Below are 18,932 nucleotides of genomic sequence, written 5' to 3' on the forward strand. Positions count from 1 at the left end.
TGAAGATTAAATGGAGCCGTTAGAATAAAGAATCATTGATGTTTTAAAAGAGGAAGTTCAGAGTTAAATGGAAATTTGCAAACTAACTTCAGTTTAACTTCCTGCATTTCCTGATTTCTCAGAATGGCAACAGTCTTTATCTCTGTTTTTCCTTGCATGTTAATCATGTGAAATGTGAATATTTGGCCCACATTCATGTTAAAACTCCACCATCAGAGCGTCGAACGTCCAGGATGTCAGTGGAACCTGAGGGGAGGAGGATGAGAGGAGAGGCTGTGGGAGTTTAAACCCTCCTGATCTCCAGCAGCTCAGTTCTCCTGCAGGGTCAGGTTGCTGCAACATGTTGCTCTCTGTGCTGCTGCTGCTGCTGCTGCTCAGCGACGCTCAATCCTCTCATTATCGTGGCACTATGGTGACTTACTACCCAATGGAAACCAATTCAGACGGATCCATCTCTGTAAGTAGATTATTTATACATTCCTGTAACTTTAAGTGTTTTAAAACTTGATCTCACTTCTTAACCAACAGGTGATCCTTCGCTTTAAGTTTAACTTCGATGCATGCCAAGATGGTACATTTGGCTGCCCACTTGGGAACTGTGGTAATGAAAGTACGATTCTTTCAAATACCAAGATTGATGAAGTCTCTGGTTCTTGGTGTCAGAGTGAAAAAATCACAACTCGGCGGCTTCCCAACAACTCTCCATTTCAGCTTGCGTGAGTCCACATTTAAAATGTTTAATCCAATATTTCATATCTGCTGTAAACATATTTGTTTAAATCTTCGGTATGAGGAGAGATTAGAAAGTCAGAAGCTTTATTGCTCAACAAAACCAAACATTTTTTGTAAATTATGACATTACAAACTTACTTTATCGCATGTTTCACCATTGACTGGATAATTCAATTATTTATTGAAACAAATCTGAAGTTATAAGAGAAGCTCTTGTCTCCATCTGAAAACCTTTTCTGATCGTCCAATCCAGGCTTACTGGTGGAGATTGGTTAACTAATTGTAATGGTATTGTAGCCTGGAGAGCAGTGACTGGTGTTGACCTGAGGAACCGGTCCGACACCAACAGACCCAACTCATCACCACAAACCACCATCTTTCCAGCTCTGAGGTGATTCTGCTGCCATCTGGATCACAAGTTATGAGTTACATGAAAAGATGATGATAAATTTGGATATAAATAGTGAAATCCATATTCAGATGAGTTTATCTGTCGGCAGCAGGTTGGACATTCTGTGAGTTATAAGGAGTAAAATCAGATGTTTTAATTCGAATAGCGTTTTTAAAATTGCTTTAATTTTAAGTTTTCTTTTGATCCTGCAAGACTTGTGGCATTAACTGTGAAACAATTGTGAGCTGAAGTTTCAGTGAAGAGCTTTTAATTAGATGTTTTAATTAATCCGTCAAATTTAAATTCAAAAAACTTTATTGATCCCAGAGGGAAACTAAATATTGCTGTAACTCATATGATCAATTCTTACAGCTGGACAGCAGTGCAACAATCTAAACATTTACTTACTAAATCATTTTTAGTCTTGCAATTAATAAATATATGAGCAAAGGAGGAAAAATGCATCAAGATATAGGAGCCTGTGAGGAATTTTAAGAAGTATAAATTATAAGGTTAATCAGGCAAAAAGAGCAAAACATCAGTGATCAGTGAACACAGCCATGTTCCACAGTGATGGATGCATCTTTCCCCCTCAGAGTTCCTTCAAACTGTCAGAGAAATATCAGCCTGTTGGCCTTTGACCCCGATGGAGACGAGGTTAAATGCAGATATGCCAGTTCCTCGTCAGAGTGTGCGTCCTGCACGCCTCCGTCTGTCCTCAGCCTCTCACCTGTGAGTAACAAGCAGATTTATTCATACAACACATTCAGTTCAAAATGATCAAAACTTAACAGAAAATTACATTACAGTGGCAGAAAACATGGATGAATGAAAAAGTTTTGTTTAAATAAAGTCTCATAGTTATGTGATAAGTTTACTTCCCTCTATATGTGAGGACTTCCTTTTCCAAAAACCCTCCATGCTGTGATTTCTTTCTACCACCGATTACTGATCGTAACGTCACAGAACCTCTTCAAACTCCAAACTAAACTTTGAACTACACGTGTCTTCAGCTTTTCCATCTTTAGTTCCTCTGCACCAAAGCTTAGAATACTAAGATTTATTTAAATACATTGTGCTAATCTGGCAGCTTCTCTTCAGATTATCTTAATCTGTCTGTGTTTTTGCAGACCTGCATCCTGTCATTCAGATCAACTTCCAGCTGCGCTACAAACTGGTACGCCGTCCAGATGGTGATGGAGGATTTCCCCCAACAGTCCATCACTCTGACTCAGTATAACGGGTCAAAGGTCATGAAAACTACCAACGATCCAATCAGCATGATACCTGTCCAGTTTGCTTTTCAAGGTACGATCACCTGGTTACCATAGAAACAACAACAAGGAGCAAAATTACAGGGATTAATTTCAGGTGTTTAGTTGTGTTGATTGTGTTCAGCAGCTCAGCTGGAAATCTCACAAATTAAAGTTTAAAATAAACAAAATAAAGTAAATGTTGGACTAACCTCCGTCCATTTATCCATCCATCCTGCATTAAAATGACTTTTTCTTTGGTCTTAATTTATTTCCTATCATCTTTAAATATCACAGTAAAAGACAAACATTTTAAATACATTGTGTAATGAATTTAGTTAAAACAGGAGTTTCACTTGTTGGATTACTGGAATAAATAATTGTAATAATGTGCTGATGTAATGTGATGTAATACATCATCACATTAAGATTCATCTTCTAAACTCGTTTCTGCAGGATAATTTGTACCGTAGACATGATTTACACACAAACAGATCTGCATTAGCAGAACTGATGCTGTTTCTCTCTTGCTGTCTTCCAGTGGATTCTGCTGCTTCATCCTGCACAGACGGCGTTTATCTGCCCAAATTTGTGTTTCCAACTCCAGAACATGGAGCTCGGTTCTACAGCCCCGTCAATCAGACTCTGGAGATCAAAATCAGAGCAGAAGCAAAGAAGTCTCAGTAAGGAAACGCAAAACACATGAACAATACAGTGGCAACAAAACCAAATATGATAAATAGGGCAGATGCTTTATTTAAATCAGGTTGTGTTTGGTAACATTTGGCTTAAAGCTGCAGTTTGTTACTTTTATTTTACACAATATGTTGTTTTTTTTTACATATTTGTAATGAGACAATCTGTGAAAACATCGATCTCCTCAATCTCCTCCTTGAGCTACTGTTGCTGTCTGAAGAAATGCACCACTAACGACCAATCAGTGCCAGGAGGAGGGGCGTAGCGCTGTCAATCCACCTCATGTACTCGCTGCTAAATGTGCAGGACACACAACCATGGACACACACACCTAGGGACAATTTAGAGAGACCAATTTCTCTACATGACTGTCTTTGACTGCGGGAGGAAGCCGGAGTACCCAGGGAGAGAGACCCCAGGGTGGGAATCAAACCCAGAACCTTCTTGCTGCAAGGCAGCAGTGCTACCAACTGCAGCCCAGGAAATTGTCTTGTTATAAGTAAATTTATCTGCCAATAGAACCTGCACTTTTTCATCAATATTAAGGAATTATTTACTTAAAAAAGCTCCTATGTCTTGATGGTAAGTTAATTTAAATGTAATAAGATAAATAAGCAGGCTAAAAACACTTGGTAAGATTTTGTGTTTTTGCAGTGTAAACATCACATAGTAAACCTGTTATTATCATCAATAAAGGATCAATGGAGTCCTGTACAGCGGGCCGTACAACGTGGTCAAGAGTTCATCAGGATCGGGGAACTTCAGCCTGAAGTGGACGCCGTCTGCCAGTGAAGATGGACAGAGCCACCCCATCTGTTTCACTGTCCAAGCAAGGTCAGTATTTACACAGTCATAGTGATGAGAATATGAACGTTTGTGAAAAACGTCTGAACAGTCCAGCACTATCAGATTTTATTTTTAAACAAACATTTTGACCAATATTTTTCTCTGAGTTTACAAAAAAGTGTAAACTGAAAATGTTTTCAGTGATATGCAGCTCTGGAAAAATTAAGAGACTGCTTAGATGCTCAGTTCTCAGATTTTACTTTTTACGCGTTTATGTTTGAGTAAAATGAAGATTGTTCTTTTATTCTGTAAACTCCTGACATGTTTCTGAAATACCAAGCAAAAATGTAGTTTTTATTTGCAGAAAATAAGAAATGGGGAAAGTAACGAAAAAGACGCAGCACTTTCAGACCTAAAATAAAGCAAATAAGTTCATATTCATTTAGAAACAACAACACTAATGTTTGAACTCAGGAAGAGTTCAGAAATCAGTATTTGGTGGAAAAACCAGGAGGTTTTCAGTGGAGTTCAGGGCAGTGGGCTCTTCATTTCTCTAGAGCTGAATATGAGATTATAGCTCATTAATTATTAAGGCTCCAGACGCAGTAATGATGTTTTAATGCAAAGTAAGCAAAATGTCAGGGTTTTTTCTTGATGTTTTCCATTTTTCTGACAAATTCATGGTAATGATTTAACCTTAATGAACATCCTTCGTTAAGGTTAAACTTGTTACACTTGTATCTTTGTTGTACCATAAAGTCTAGAATATGTAGAGGTCAGAGGTCATGGCATTAGCCACCGTTAGATAAATACAAACTGGGAGTCATTCACTCATTTTCAGTCTTCCAGTAAAGGCCACCATCTTTTTATTTAAAAATATTCCAGTAAAAAATGAAAAAAAATACAAATATACTTTTGATTATATTTGTATTCTTGTACACAGTGACCACTTGGTGGCGCTGTCCTTCTTCACAGCAGGAACAAACGATTTAATTTACATAGAAGATGAAAGTTTTTCCTGTTTAAACATTTTTTTATCATGGTCCAAAATACTCTGGGAGTATTTTGATTATAATAAATTATAACAAATAATTATAATAAATCATTTTGAACATTATTTGATATTTAAGAAGTTGATAAAGTACCCAAAAATTTTACTTGAGTAAGAGTAAAAAAGTATTTGGTAAAAATTCTACTCAGTTACTGAGTATCTAATCAAATTATCAATCATTTGATAATTACATCATCATACAGACCAAAATATTACATGGATATTTTGGTATTTTAAGGACCAAAATGACAATAATTCAAATAAGTAACAAATCAGTTTCTTTCAATAATAATCTCATGAAACTTTAATAAAAACTGCAGGTGAGTATCTGGTGAATTTTGTTTAAAGTTCACCAGAGATACTTCAAAGTAAAAAGCACAGCGAGGTAAAAATGCTTAAGTGAGTAAATGTAGCCAGTTACTGCCCAGCTCTGTATTAAATATTAATTTTCCTGCACTGAATTATCCCCACAGTGTCTCCAGTTCTGTCTACCAGTCTGAGCTTCGGTGTGTCGTTGTGACGGTTGGAAACGGTGAGTCAGGTCACTGATTTATTCTTAGTTTTTAAACTTTTATTTCATGAACTCATGATGTTTCTGCTGTTTTCTCATCACCAGATCCACATCCTCCTCCTAAAACATGTAAGTAGGATGGAAACAGAACAGGAAGTAGTTCTTTCTACCATATTGATCTCTTGTTCTTCCAGCTCGTCTTACGGTTGTGAAGCTGAAGATCTCGACTACGCTGTCACTGAAAGACAAGGATGAAATCGAGAAGGCGGTCAGTAAAGTCCTGGACTTTAACACAAACCATCACAACCTGAGTTTAAACCAAACTAATTTATCCCAAATGTCATTTCACCTAAATTAATTGTTAAAGTAAGAAACTATCAACTTCCACCCAATTCTTCTTCCTACAAATATAAATCAGCTTAAAAACTGTTAAAAAAATGAAATATGGTGTATAGGATGGACCTATTTTGATGTTAAAAATGTGTAAATTATTGTACATTTAAGGATGAGAATGTGAGATTTAAATATCAATCAATGTGGGAATAATTTAAGAGTTTACCTCTCGTGGGGAAATTTAAATGTTTGTAGGTTGATGAATATCAGACGGACAGGAAGTCATGAGATCTTCTATCTGCTCCTTTGAAAACTAATTATATAAAATTCCATGTCAATCAGCATAATCATTTGCTTTACTTTTATTTTTCCCCTGTTTTTACTTTTTGTATGTTTAAAATAAATAAATAAATAAATAAATAAATAAATAAATAAATAAAGCAGGGGTGTCCAAAGTGTGGCGCGGGGGCCAGTTTTGGCCCTTGATTGCAATACAAACTTGTTTTTCAGCTCCAGTTTGGAGGTTGATGCAGTTAAAACATTTTTTAATTGCTTTTCAAAGAAGACAGAAAATAAAGTCTCTTAAATATGGAAAAAATAATTTAATTAGATTTCATAGTAAACAGAACCACAAACATTCAGTGGCTTTTACTCGAGAAGTAATTTCTTTTAGTAAACTCCACTAAATAAAACAAAACTTTGTGAAGGATGAGCGAATCAGATCTTGTTGATGAGAAAAACACAAAGTAATTCAAAAATAATAGAAAAACTATAAATATTTAATAATTTGTAGTTTTTTAAAAATAAGGCAAACTTGCTAGATTTTGTTTCACATCTACAATAACTTAAAGTTCCTCTTCTATATAGATCTTTATTCTATTAAAATATTGTGTAGTGAAAGTTAAATTAAACATTTGACTTGTTTTCTATTTTTAATTATAAGATTTTAAATGATTGTATCTAACATATATGTCATGTTTTCTTCTGCAGATTAAAGGTAAACTGGTTGCAGGAGGGCTGTCTGCAGACATAAAGGTCCGTCTGCTCAGCTTCGGTCCAGCTAATAAAACCGCTGCCCCCTAGTGGCCAAATATGAGAATGAATCTGATCCCTGCAGGAAATGTGATTTAATCTGTTTTTGCTTCTTTTTACTCTTAATTAAATCAGGGAGTTATGGTTGTTTTCAGTATAATTAGTGATGTCTGTGTCAATAGTTATTTTTTATGAAATAGGGAAACTTTCACAAATCATTATTATAGATTACCAATATAAAGTAAACCATTGTAAATAAGGTCAACATTTGGCATCACCTGAACTTTTTATTAAACGGATATTTACCGAGGGATTACTACTCTGTGTTCATGTGTAGCATTTATGCGTCTGGGATTTTAATATCCAATCTGCACTGTAAAACATTTGAGCCACATTTAGTTGTCTATCTTCACTCTGTAGGTCAAATAAATTTAGCCAGTTTTAGATTTTGAATCTAAATATGAGAGTTTGTGAAAGACAAACTTACAGCAGTAAGTTGTGTTAACTTTTTAATAATACTGTCAGACCTGTCATAGAGTTGAAGAAACTGAGTTTTTAGGATTGTACTTAAAAAACTGAAAGAAGAAAAAGACAGGAGTGGGAACTATTTCCCAGAATGCTTCTGTATCTTGAGAGCCTGGTGCTGCAAGGCTGGAGACCTTGTCCTGTCAGGCGACAGGGCCTGGATAATACCTGGATAATACCTGGATCATACCTGGATAATACCTGGATAATACCTGGATCATACCTGGATAATACCTGGATAATACCTGGATAATACCTGGATAAAACCTGGATAAAACCTGGATAATACCTGGATAAAACCCGCGTTAAACGGATGGCGGAGTCTAGCGACGACAGGCGGTTAAATTATGTAACAAAAGTATGTTTTTATCTTTTTCAATCTTTTTTTTTTTTACTGTTTATTCAATGTCACATGCTGTTTTTATTTTTTCTTTAATTATGTAAAGCACCTTGAAATGCCTTGCTGCTGAAATGTGCTGTACAAATAAAATTTGATTGATTGATTGATTGGATTAAATTGATCTCGCTTTTGTGTTTTATTAAGACAAATGTTTATTTTAATGCTTGAGGATAAGACCCTGTTCACACTAAATGTTTCATTGTGACGTTTAGTTAAATTAATTATCGAATCATAAATTTTGTTTATGCAATTTGTAAAACAAAACTTTAAAGTATTCTAAAGTAAAATAAATATTTATTTTAACTTGACATTGTGAGTAAAATAATAAAGAAATGTGACCTTCAACCAGATGAGGGCATTGTGTTCTTGCATATTATGAAATAATTTGGTTTAAATTGCAGCATTAAGTTAAAACTCACAATTCAACATTAATGAACTTAAAAAAACAATGTTTAGACAGCTTGTCTTTTGTTAAATCAACTTCATGAACTTTAATCTTTGAGTTAAAACCAAAACTATGTTCTTATTAATTTAAATTTAATTTTCAAGGCAGCATGTGGATTTTCATTTTCAAGTTAAACCATCTTCAAATGTTTTACAGTGTAGTTTAGTGAATATTGAATTTCTGCAATTGAGTAAATACATTGAACATTTACCCTGCATTTAAAACTACATTAGTGCTTCAATATCAGTCTAAGAAATAAAAAAACTCCAAAATATTAAAAGCATGATTGATGATCGCTGTGAAGTTGTCAAACAGTGGAAAACACCTTGAGCGGTTCGGCCCAGTCCACATGTTCTGATCAAAGATTTGATCTGTAAACAGGAAGTGGCGTCCAGAACTGAATCTGATTGGACCGGTTCGTTTTCCCCTTCAGGGCATCGACTCCTTGAAGTTATCTGTGTTTCACAAAACGATGAGCTCAAGACAGATTGGAGAAAATAATTAGAATATTAGGTAACACTTTATTTGAAGGGGGTTGAATAAGACTGTCAAGACACTGTCATAAACATGACATAACACCTGTCATGAACATGAATAACCCTTCATGAATATTTATGACTGTTGTCATAAAGCGTCATTCGGTAAATTATGACACTTTTAATACGAAGCTGACATTATTCAAAAGGTCTTTGTTACAACAACTTGATATTAACCAAGAAATCATTACTGTTCAAACTTTACCTTTAATAACATAAAGTTACCTAATTTTTAAAGTGCAATCAGTAATACTTTTATAACAAATTTATATCAGTAATGATTTCTTGGTTAATGACAAGTTGTCATAACAAAGACATTTTGAATAATGTCAACTTTGTATTAAAAGTGTCATAATTTACCGAATGACGCTTTATGACAACAGTCATAAATATTCATGAAGGCTTATTCATGTTCATGACAGGTGTTATGTCATGTTTATGACAGTGTCATGTCAGTCTTATTCAACCCCCTTCAAATAAAGTGTTACCGAATATTAATAACAAAATTAGTCAGATTAAGTGTTAAGTGGACTGTTTTGTCTTTTAATGTGATACAATATTTATTTTTTACTAATCCAGTTGGACAAAACTTTTAATATTGTTTTATATTTGTTTTCAACAATTTTTGAATCAAGATAATCTGATCATTAGACAGTGTTGTGGTACTCGAAGTTGGTCTTGGTCTCGAGACCGGTCTTAAGACCATTTTTTGATGGTCTCGGTCTCGTCTCGGACTCGACCGCTTTTGGTCTCAGTCTTGTCTCGGTCTCGAGTTAGGTGGTCTTGAACACAACACTGTCATTAGATATATTAGATTCTAACATTAGATTCTCTTCATGCCTTTCTTTCCACATATTTTTCTTTACCCTTACACTTTATTTTATTTGTATTTTTGTGTTTTATTATAAAACACTTTTCCATGTGTATGAATGATGCTAAAGAGTCAAAACTGCTTTATGTTTCATATTAAAAGCTCAGTACATGTGAGGAACATTTCATATGTTGGGTTTTATTTTTAGCATAAACAATCTGCAAATAAAAGAAACATTTGAATCAGTTCTAAACTCTTTAAGTTTACAAAATAATAATCAAGACATTTTTCTATATTTCTCCTTTTCTTTATGTCTCTAAGTGTCTTTGTGACAGTGCGACTGGTGAAGGCCAGAAACTGAAATGCTCTGCTATTAAAGTTGTTTTCCTGCATTTCAAGTGTTGCTGGAGTCTTGAGAGGGAATTTCTTCCTTGTTCCTCGTGTGAATCATTCCAGATACTCAGCAGTTTTCTCCTGCTGTTAACTATTTGCTTTTATGCACAGACTGCAGCTTTGTTCCTGCTTACAGTTACACCTGAAAGCTGAAGCCACAGTAATTATTCAAACAAAAGCCGTTATTATGCACTGAGCCTCCGGGTTCTTTATTGTCTGGGCAAAAGTGACAAAGTGGTTGGTGTTAAGTGAAGGTAATGAGATGTGAAGATGTGTAATCATGAGAAAACAAAGTTTATATTCAGGTCTGTATGGAGCTGATCTGATGATTATAAATCACTTTGACCGTCATCAAAATAATTTATCTTTATTCAAACAGTTCAAGTTGGTTTTATGTGGAAAAAACATGTTTTCTCTTCCTGACTCGTCTGTCCAGATATATATATTTTAGACTACATCGCTTTATCTGCAAAATTATTTGTTTATTTTTTCTCAATCAAATCATAGATGAAGTTATTAAACCAACAGTTTGTGGCTAAAATCAACAATATTTTTGGATCCATTCAAAGGAATTTGTTTAGGATTGAAGTTTTTTTTGTTTATGGATATTTTCTTGCCAAAAATGATTGCTATGATTTTATAAATACACGTAATATCAATATTTATGGCCCGTGTGATGGTGATGCTGTAGTAACCTGGATTGCAGGTTCTCTCATTGCATACTTGGTTTCTCGGTCCAAAAACATCTCTGTTAATTGGTTAATTGATCTTTCTAATTTAATATTAGTTGTGAATTTAAAGTATGTCTCTGTGAAAGACCCAATGACTGCTGGAGATTAACAACCACAGCAAATACTGGTGACTATAAATCTTAGTCACACTCTGACAACGTCTACAAGAAAGTTAAGCCACAATCATTGATAAAGAAGATGCTCACAAATATACATGTATATTCACAGATAATACTTAGTGCACATCCTTGTGTTTACTTCACTCACTCTATCTCTGATCATTATCTTTCAGTCAAATAAATCTTCCTCATACCAGGTTTCTGCGTAAAGCCACAAACATTTTCATTTCCTGGACCGTAAGCAGTGAGAGGGTGTGGATCACATCAAACCTCCTGGTTTCTAACAAACTCTGACTTTGTGTGGAGACACTTTCACAGCCATCATGTTCCTCTCTGTGGTTCTGCTGCTGCTGCTGGTCAGCGATTCTTACGCTTCACATTTCTATGGCGTCATGATGACCTACTACCCAAAGGACACTTACATAAACGGATCAGTGTCAGTAAGTAAAGACTATGCATTTCTACATGTGCCTGTAAAATTTGAGTTATGCTACAGACTCCTTTGCTTTAAATCTACAGTTGACCCTTCGCTACAAGATGAACTTCCACTCGTGTACCGCTGCTTTATGGTCTTGCTCCGGCAACTGTGGGGTTGAGACCTTTATTTCTAATGCAATGACAGTTCAGGAAATCCCCAATTTATGGTGTCAAACTGAAAGAATATCATCTCGGCTGCTTCCAAATAATGCTCCACTTACGCTTGAGTAAGTCCTCCAGAACAACGTACTAACTTTCTGTCAGTCAATTATAAAACTGAATCACATTATTCGTGATTAATCACTGTGTTTAACTTTGTAATCTTGAAATGTAAAGTACACGTTTTCAAAAGTTGAAAATGTTTTATTGTCTCAAACCAAAGATCAAATTTTCCCAGGTTTTTATTTACAGGAAGGTTTAAGAAGTAATTTTTACTCCAAACATAATTTAGAAATGTTAACTATAAACTGTGTTTTGGTGGAAAGATAATTCCCTGTTGCAATAACTATATACTATCTTGGTTTTATCCAGTCATTCTGGTATTTTGTTTTTAAGATTTTTTGGGGGTCTTTTGGACTTTATTTGACAGTAATCTGACAGGAAGGTGGCAGAGAAAAGGAAGCAAGAGAACCAAGGATGGGATTCGAACTCGAGAACTTTAGTCTCTGCATACAGGACACCCGCTCTGACTGCAGGGTTTTTAAAGTGAAATTTGTTGCTAAGCACAAATTTTAGAGTTGAAAATGTGAGTGCTCATCTTGTCACTCACATTACATGCAACTCTGCATTGTTGACCGCAGTACAAGACCATATTATGCGCTGCTTTGCAATTAATAAGTATTACGTGATTTAATGCGTTAAACTTTTTAGATTGATTGCATGTGGTAAGGTGTTAACGTTGACAGCCCTATTGACAGAATAAGTTATATTCTGTCAATAGGGCTGAGGAAATATTAGCTCTAACATGGCAACTCCACAATGCCAGTGGCTCAGGCTAATCACAGAGATGGTAGAGATGAGCGTGGCTGCTGTGTTCCGATAATAAAAGACATAAAACACCAGAGTACAGCATAACAACTGAACTCTACTTTCACCTTAGATTTTCTGGTGGAGACTGGATATTTAATGTATACAGCATTGGATCCTGGAAAGCTGTGGCTAATGTTGAACTAAGGACCAGATCTGACACCAACAAAGCCAACACATCACCGCAGACCACCATCCTCCCGGCTGTGAGGTAATTCTGTTGGACTGGAGAACAAATTAATTAATAGCTTTTTTACACAAATGAAATTGCCTTTTTGTTTCTTTTTCTTTCTTTCTTGGGAAAATGTTGACACTATGTTTACTTTGATGATAAAAACAGAGAAAAAGCTGAATTTCTGTTTCAATGATGAATAATCTGAAAGTTATTCATCATTCAAACAGCACAACATTTTTCTCTTTGTGGTGTTTTAACAATGTTGTGTGTGGACAGTTAGTTTTTAACCCTGTGTTTATGGAAATGTTAGGATAAATGTTGATGCCATAATGTATTTTATAGCAAAAATAAATGTGTTGTTAAAAATAATAAAAAAAAACAACGTTTTTTCAAATCCTCTGTGAGACCTGCTGTGTCAGGGCCGGCCCAAGGCACAAGCAAACTAAGCAGCCACTTAGGGGCTCCCTCTGTGGAACTGTTTTTTTTTTTTTTTAGTAATAATTTCTGTCATTATATTATCAAAAACACACAATTTCACCATGAATTGATTTGTTTTTACAATAATATATATTTGATAATGTATTTAGAAATCATTTTATGGATAAAAAGAAAAAAACATAAAATGCTCTTGGGGACCCTGGTGGCCGCGGCAGGTACCACACGCTTCGTTGGTAATATGAGCTGCCGTGCAGAGCACCCAAACGTCCAAAGCTCCAGTCAGCAAAAGCAAAACAATGTCTGTCAGTCAAACCTCTCACTGCAGAGCAGAAGAGGACAGAGGCTGATTTATAAACCTTTACTGACGAAGATAAGATTAGGGAATAAGATCAGCTTCACATTGGCCGATCACTGTCCCCCAAGATTAAGGAAATCGACGCCCAGAAATCAACTGGTCAATAAATCAGTTGGCCAATAAATGTATCCTATATTATGTATATAATGTAAACAGCACTGCCAGAGATGCAATAAGTTTATAGCAGGTGTGTGAATGATCTAATGATCAGACTGCTGATTGCAGCCAGTCCACATTGTTAGCAGACCTAGAGGGCCCCAAAACCACATTTTGCTTTGGCCCTGTCCATGGAGGCTTGGGCCGGCCCTATCCTGTGTGTTCTGTAGACATGAAGTAGGACTTAAATAATTTTAGAATCTGGTAAAAACTAGATCACCTTTCATCACCTCCCACCCCCCAACAACCTTAGACATAAGATATGTCTGTTCTTTCACAGAGTTCCTATAAACTGTCAGAGAAACATAAGCATGTTGACCTTTGACCCCGATGGAGACGATGTTAGATGCAGATTTGCCTCCAGTGCCTTGTCAGAGTGTGTCACCTGCACGACTCCGTCTGTCCTCAGCATCTCATCTGTAAGCATCAGCAGCTGAACTCATGTCAGATTCATATTATGGGGCTAAATATTATTTGGCACAAGAGATTTTGTTTGTTTTGACCGTTTCCTTTTTTCTTCTTGCAGTCCTCTTGTACTTTATTATTCAGCTCATCTGCAAACAGCAGCCAAGGTTCATATGTGGTCCAGATGGTGATGGAGGACTTTCCCCTGCAGACCATCACTCTGACCCAAACTGGTGGTTCTCAGGTGCAGAAAACGACCAGTGATGCCATCAGCACAATACCCATCCAGTTTGCTTTGACAGGTACAAACATACATCATCGTTAACCTGTTTTATGAGGTAGATTTTCAGAAATATTGAAATTGGTGTATTTGGCAGTAATAACATCCAGTTCTTACTATAAGTCATAACATACAGTTCTTACTATCATGACTTATAGTAAGAACTGTATGTTGTTATAACTATAAGTTGTTACTATAACTTATAGTAACAACTGGTTTTTGTTACTATAAGTAATAGGTTAGTATAAGTAACAACTCATAGTAACAATAAGTTACTATATTGTTATAGTAACAATCTCTAACAGGTTACTATAACTTATTAGTAGTCGCAAGTTACTATAACAAAAAGTTATAACCCATTATTTAAGTGACAACTCATTTAAAGTTACAATTTATAGTAACAGGTGTTAGTTGTTAATATGAGTTGCTACTTATAGTAGTAACAACAACTGGATGCTACTACTGGCGGAAAGATGAAGAAAACAACAGGAAGTGGTAGAAAGATGATGGCATGTTTTCAAATGAACAAACTTATTTGTGTGTCATTTAGTTTCTTTTCTTGGTTCATGGAAACACTGCATTTGCTAAATTGTGACATTGACAAAGTTTTGTACACACGTAACGCAAACACAGATATAGTCTGCTAAAAAGGAATCACACTTTTTAACTTTGTGTATAGAAACACAACAAAACTTTTACTTACATTTTACCTGGAATATGTAATTTTAAACAGAATTAATTCAGTGTCAAATTTCAGCAAATATCATCTTGAGGCATTTTACTTGACATTTTATCAGCGTTTATGATTTGAACTAATACATTTAGATGGTGGTCTTTTGTATAAACAGATGAGTCAGTATTTCCATCAGCATGGCTGAGTTTGTGGTTTCCCTGTATTGTTTCAGTGGACGCTGCAGCACCGTCCTGCACAGAAGGTCAATATCTGCCCAGATTCCTGAGTCCAACTCCAAACAACAGAGCTCAGCTCTACACATCAGTCAACCAGATGCTGATGATCACCATCAGTTCACAGGCAACTCAAGCCACGTAAGTAAGAGTAAAATGGTTTTAGCTGTAAGTACGTCACGCCATCCAGTCAGGAATTGGATCTTATCTCTTGTCAAAAAAAGTTTCCATGCCTGAGTCAGATGTCAGTCAACACGTTTAGATTATGACATCAAGAAGCTACTTGAAACTTTTGAAAATATTTCTCTGCATTTCCTGTTTGGTAAAGATCATCTGAGCTCCTGTACAGCGGGCCGTACAACGTAACTAAGAGTTCATTGGGATCAGGAAGCTTCTCTCTGACGTGGACACCATCTGTGGCCGAAGATGGAGAAAGTCACCCCATCTGTTTCGTTATCCAGGCAACGTCAGTATCTAGTCTGATAAACATCACACTATTCTGAAATATACAAAAAACTGCTCAGAAACATTTTATTAAGAGACATTAACTTTTAAATTCTCATTGATAGCGTGAAGATGATATATAAAAGTATTAAATGATAAGTCAGTTAGTGCTTCTAGCCACAGAAATGAAAATGTTTGAGACCTAAGTAATTTCTTAAATCCAGTTTGATGCAGTAATCAGCTTCCAGTTGTTAAAACAACCTAATAAGTTTTTCATTAAAGAACCTTGTTAAGCAGGATTTCTTCAGTGCAAATTATGAAAAATATTTTCCACAGAAAGAAAAACATTGGACAGTATTATTCACACTACATATGTAACTTTTAAACAGTGGATTAATTATTACAAGGAGCTACAACAAAGAACAACAAAACATTATATAAACAATTCAATAATTAAGCATCGATATCAATTGTTTATATATGTATTGTTTATATAGCTATGAAGTGCTTTTGCTTATGACATTAAAACCTAGTTTTATTTTTTTCCCAGTGAATTAATAACATATTTACATTTGAGTATACTTCCACAGTGTCTCCAGTTCTCAGTATCAGTCTGAGCTTCGCTGTGTCATTGTAACAGTTGGAAACAGTGAGTTGAATAATTCTTGGGTTTTTCCTTATTGTTTAATTGAACCAGTTATTTCTTTACTCATGATATTTTTATTAAAGCACTTTTCTATTCTCAGGTCCATCAACAACTGCAACTGCACCAACAACAACTACAACAACCCAGTCCCCAACTACAACCCAATCCCCAACTACAACAGCTGAATTCCCAACTACAACAGTTGAATTCCCAACTACAACAACTGAATTCCCAACTACAACAGCTGAATTCCCAACTACAACAACCCAATCCCCAACTACAACTCAATCCCCAACTACAACAGCTGAATTCCCAACTACAACAGCTGAATTCCCAACTACTACAACCCAATCCCCAACTACAACTGAATTCCCAACTACTACAACCCAATCCCCAACTACAACTCAATCCCCAACTACAACTCAATCCCCAACTACTACAACTCAATCCCCAACTACAACAACTCAATCCCCAACTACAACAACTGAATTACCAACTACTACAACCCAATCCCCAACTACAACAACTGAATTCCCAACTACAACAACCCAATCCCCAACTACAACTCAATCCCCAACTACAACAACTGAATTCCCAACTACAACAACTGAATCCCCAACTACAACAGCTGAATCCCCAACTACAACAACCCAATCCCCAACTACAACTCAATCCCCAACTACAACAGCTGAATTCCCAACTACAACAACCCAATCCCCAACTACAACAGCTGAATTCCCAACTACAACAACTCAATCCGCAACTACAACAGCTGAATTCCCAACTACAACAACTGAATTCCCAACTACTACAACCCAATCCCCAACTACAACTCAATCCCCAACTACAACAACTGAATTCCCAACTACAACAACTGAATTCCCAACTACAACAACTCAATCCCCAACTACAACAGCTGAATCCCCAACTACAACAGCTGAATCCCCAACTACAACAGCTGAATCCCCAACTACAACAGCTGAATCCCCAACTACAACAGCTGAATCCCCAACTACAACAGCTGAATCCCCAACTACAACAACTCAATCCCCAACTACAACAGCTGAATCCCCAACTACAACAGCTGAATCCCCAACTACAACAACTCAATCCCCAACTACAACAGCTGAATCCCCAACTACAACAGCTGAATCCCCAACTACAACAACCCAATCCCCAACTACAACTCAATCCCCAACTACAACAACTGAATTCCCAACTACATCAACCCAGTCTCCAACTACTCCAACCCGTTCCCCAACCATGACTACATCTACAGCAACATCCCCACCTAAAAATTCAACACCTGCTTCAGGGCCGTGTAAGTCTGGCTACAGTTCATGTTTTGTCGACCATAATACTGTAAATAGAAATAAAACTGTCTTTTATTTTCCATGCTGTTCTGAATAAAAATATCTATTTCCTTCTAGATTATGTTGTTGCTCTGAATGGCAGGATCTCCACAAGTTTGTCACTGGAAAATGATTATGAGACCATTGTGAAACAGGTCAGTAACGTCATGAAATCTGATCATGATCTAATTTGAACAATATGCCTGATGAAGTTTATTCTATAGCCTGTTTTGTCTCTTGCTACGGTGTTTTTAAAATGTCTTGTTTTAAATTTGAGCAGAAGCAAATCATCACTTATTAAAAACAATTTAGTGTAGTTCAGAATTACATGAACACAAATCGAGAACAATTCATAATGTGCCACTGATTTCATCTCAACAAAGCCTTGTGTTTACCTCTGCAGATTAAAGATGAACTGGTCAGACGAGGACTGCCACCAACAATGATTGTTCGCCTCCTCAGGGCCGTGACAACAAGTCGCTAAGGCCAAATATGTATCTAATACCTGTATATAACCATATAACGCTCTCTGAAGTTTCAAGTCATTTATTTTTCTCTGTTTTTGTATTTTCAAATTTCTTTAGTAATTTCTATTTTTTTTAAATAAAAAATGTTAGATTAGTTTATGTAAAAAATATGTTTTTGAAAAGAAAAGTATTGATACAAAAATCTCCAACCAAAAAGTTCAAGCTGAGATTATGAAGTAGAAATCTTTCTGTGAAGGATCAATGGTAACAGTTACACTTCTGCTCCACTAGATGGCGAGTTGAAGCTGAAAAGGACAAATGCAGTAAACTGTCAACCAACTAGAAATGTTTAGAGATTTGTAAATAATCTACTGTGTGACAGTCACTGTGGTTTCAGGCCAAGCAGATCTCTGGTATTATTTAATAGGAATCTAATATAATAGACCATTATGTGTTGAAAAAAAGGAATGTTATGCATTAGTTTTAAATGTAGATAAGATTTATATAATAAAGAGGTAAGTGTTTACCTGAATGACAGCTGCTTATAATTATTTGGCATCACTTCTGGTATCCCTCAAGGTCGAGTGTTGGGACTCAAATTATTCATTTTATATATCAAAGATTAATTAAGAGAATTTGTGGAGTAATTAACGAGGACAAACTTCATTACACAATAAATATATTAAGTCTAAAGCATTACTAAATGAAGTAAAGCACTTTCTAGATTTTGCATTGCCCTATATGTACAGTTCTCTGGGGCAATAACTACACATACAAAATTATTGTGAAAATCTGAAATTCTGACATTTCCTGATTTAGTAAAATGTGTCAAAGCTCAAATGAGGCTTAGGGCATAAATGATCAGTTACCAATACCTTTGTTATTAATAATACTATTAATTCAGATCAAATCAATTTGTGGCAACCCCTGATTATCAGGAAAATAACCAAATTGTTCAATTTTAGTTATCTATAACTATGGAAAATCATATTTATTTCATATGGAATTTGAGCGTGTTAGTTAGAATATTTCAGATTTGCTTCCATTGAAATGTGTATTG

The 18,932-nt window shown here is 35.6% G+C and overlaps 2 protein-coding genes across 2 annotated transcripts; both read left to right on the forward strand.

The window, feature by feature from the left end:
- Positions 1-286: 286 nt before the first annotated feature.
- LOC106914592 (uncharacterized) lies at positions 287-7,817 on the forward strand. Its single transcript, XM_088015274.1, has 10 exons — positions 287-457; positions 529-716; positions 986-1,123; positions 1,720-1,855; positions 2,254-2,431; positions 2,918-3,059; positions 3,769-3,906; positions 5,392-5,450; positions 5,615-5,688; positions 6,744-7,817. Exons 1-10 carry the CDS (start codon positions 341-343, stop codon positions 6,834-6,836), a joined length of 1,263 nt encoding a protein of 420 aa, XP_087871400.1. The 5' UTR covers positions 287-340; the 3' UTR covers positions 6,837-7,817.
- A 3,192-nt stretch (positions 7,818-11,009) lies between these two features.
- LOC106914590 (uncharacterized) lies at positions 11,010-18,404 on the forward strand. The gene is made up of 11 exons (XM_088015272.1): positions 11,010-11,185; positions 11,265-11,449; positions 12,322-12,459; positions 13,653-13,791; positions 13,899-14,079; positions 14,963-15,104; positions 15,292-15,429; positions 15,998-16,056; positions 16,154-17,374; positions 17,484-17,560; positions 17,809-18,404. The coding sequence occupies exons 1-11, from the start codon at positions 11,069-11,071 to the stop codon at positions 17,887-17,889; spliced, it is 2,478 nt and encodes an 825-aa protein (XP_087871398.1). The 5' UTR covers positions 11,010-11,068; the 3' UTR covers positions 17,890-18,404.
- Positions 18,405-18,932: the final 528 nt, after the last annotated feature.

The sequence above is a fragment of the Poecilia mexicana genome, unplaced genomic scaffold (assembly GCF_051168715.1).
Source record: "Poecilia mexicana isolate PSO_F unplaced genomic scaffold, ASM5116871v1 scaffold_18, whole genome shotgun sequence".
Lineage (NCBI taxonomy): Eukaryota > Metazoa > Chordata > Actinopteri > Cyprinodontiformes > Poeciliidae > Poecilia > Poecilia mexicana.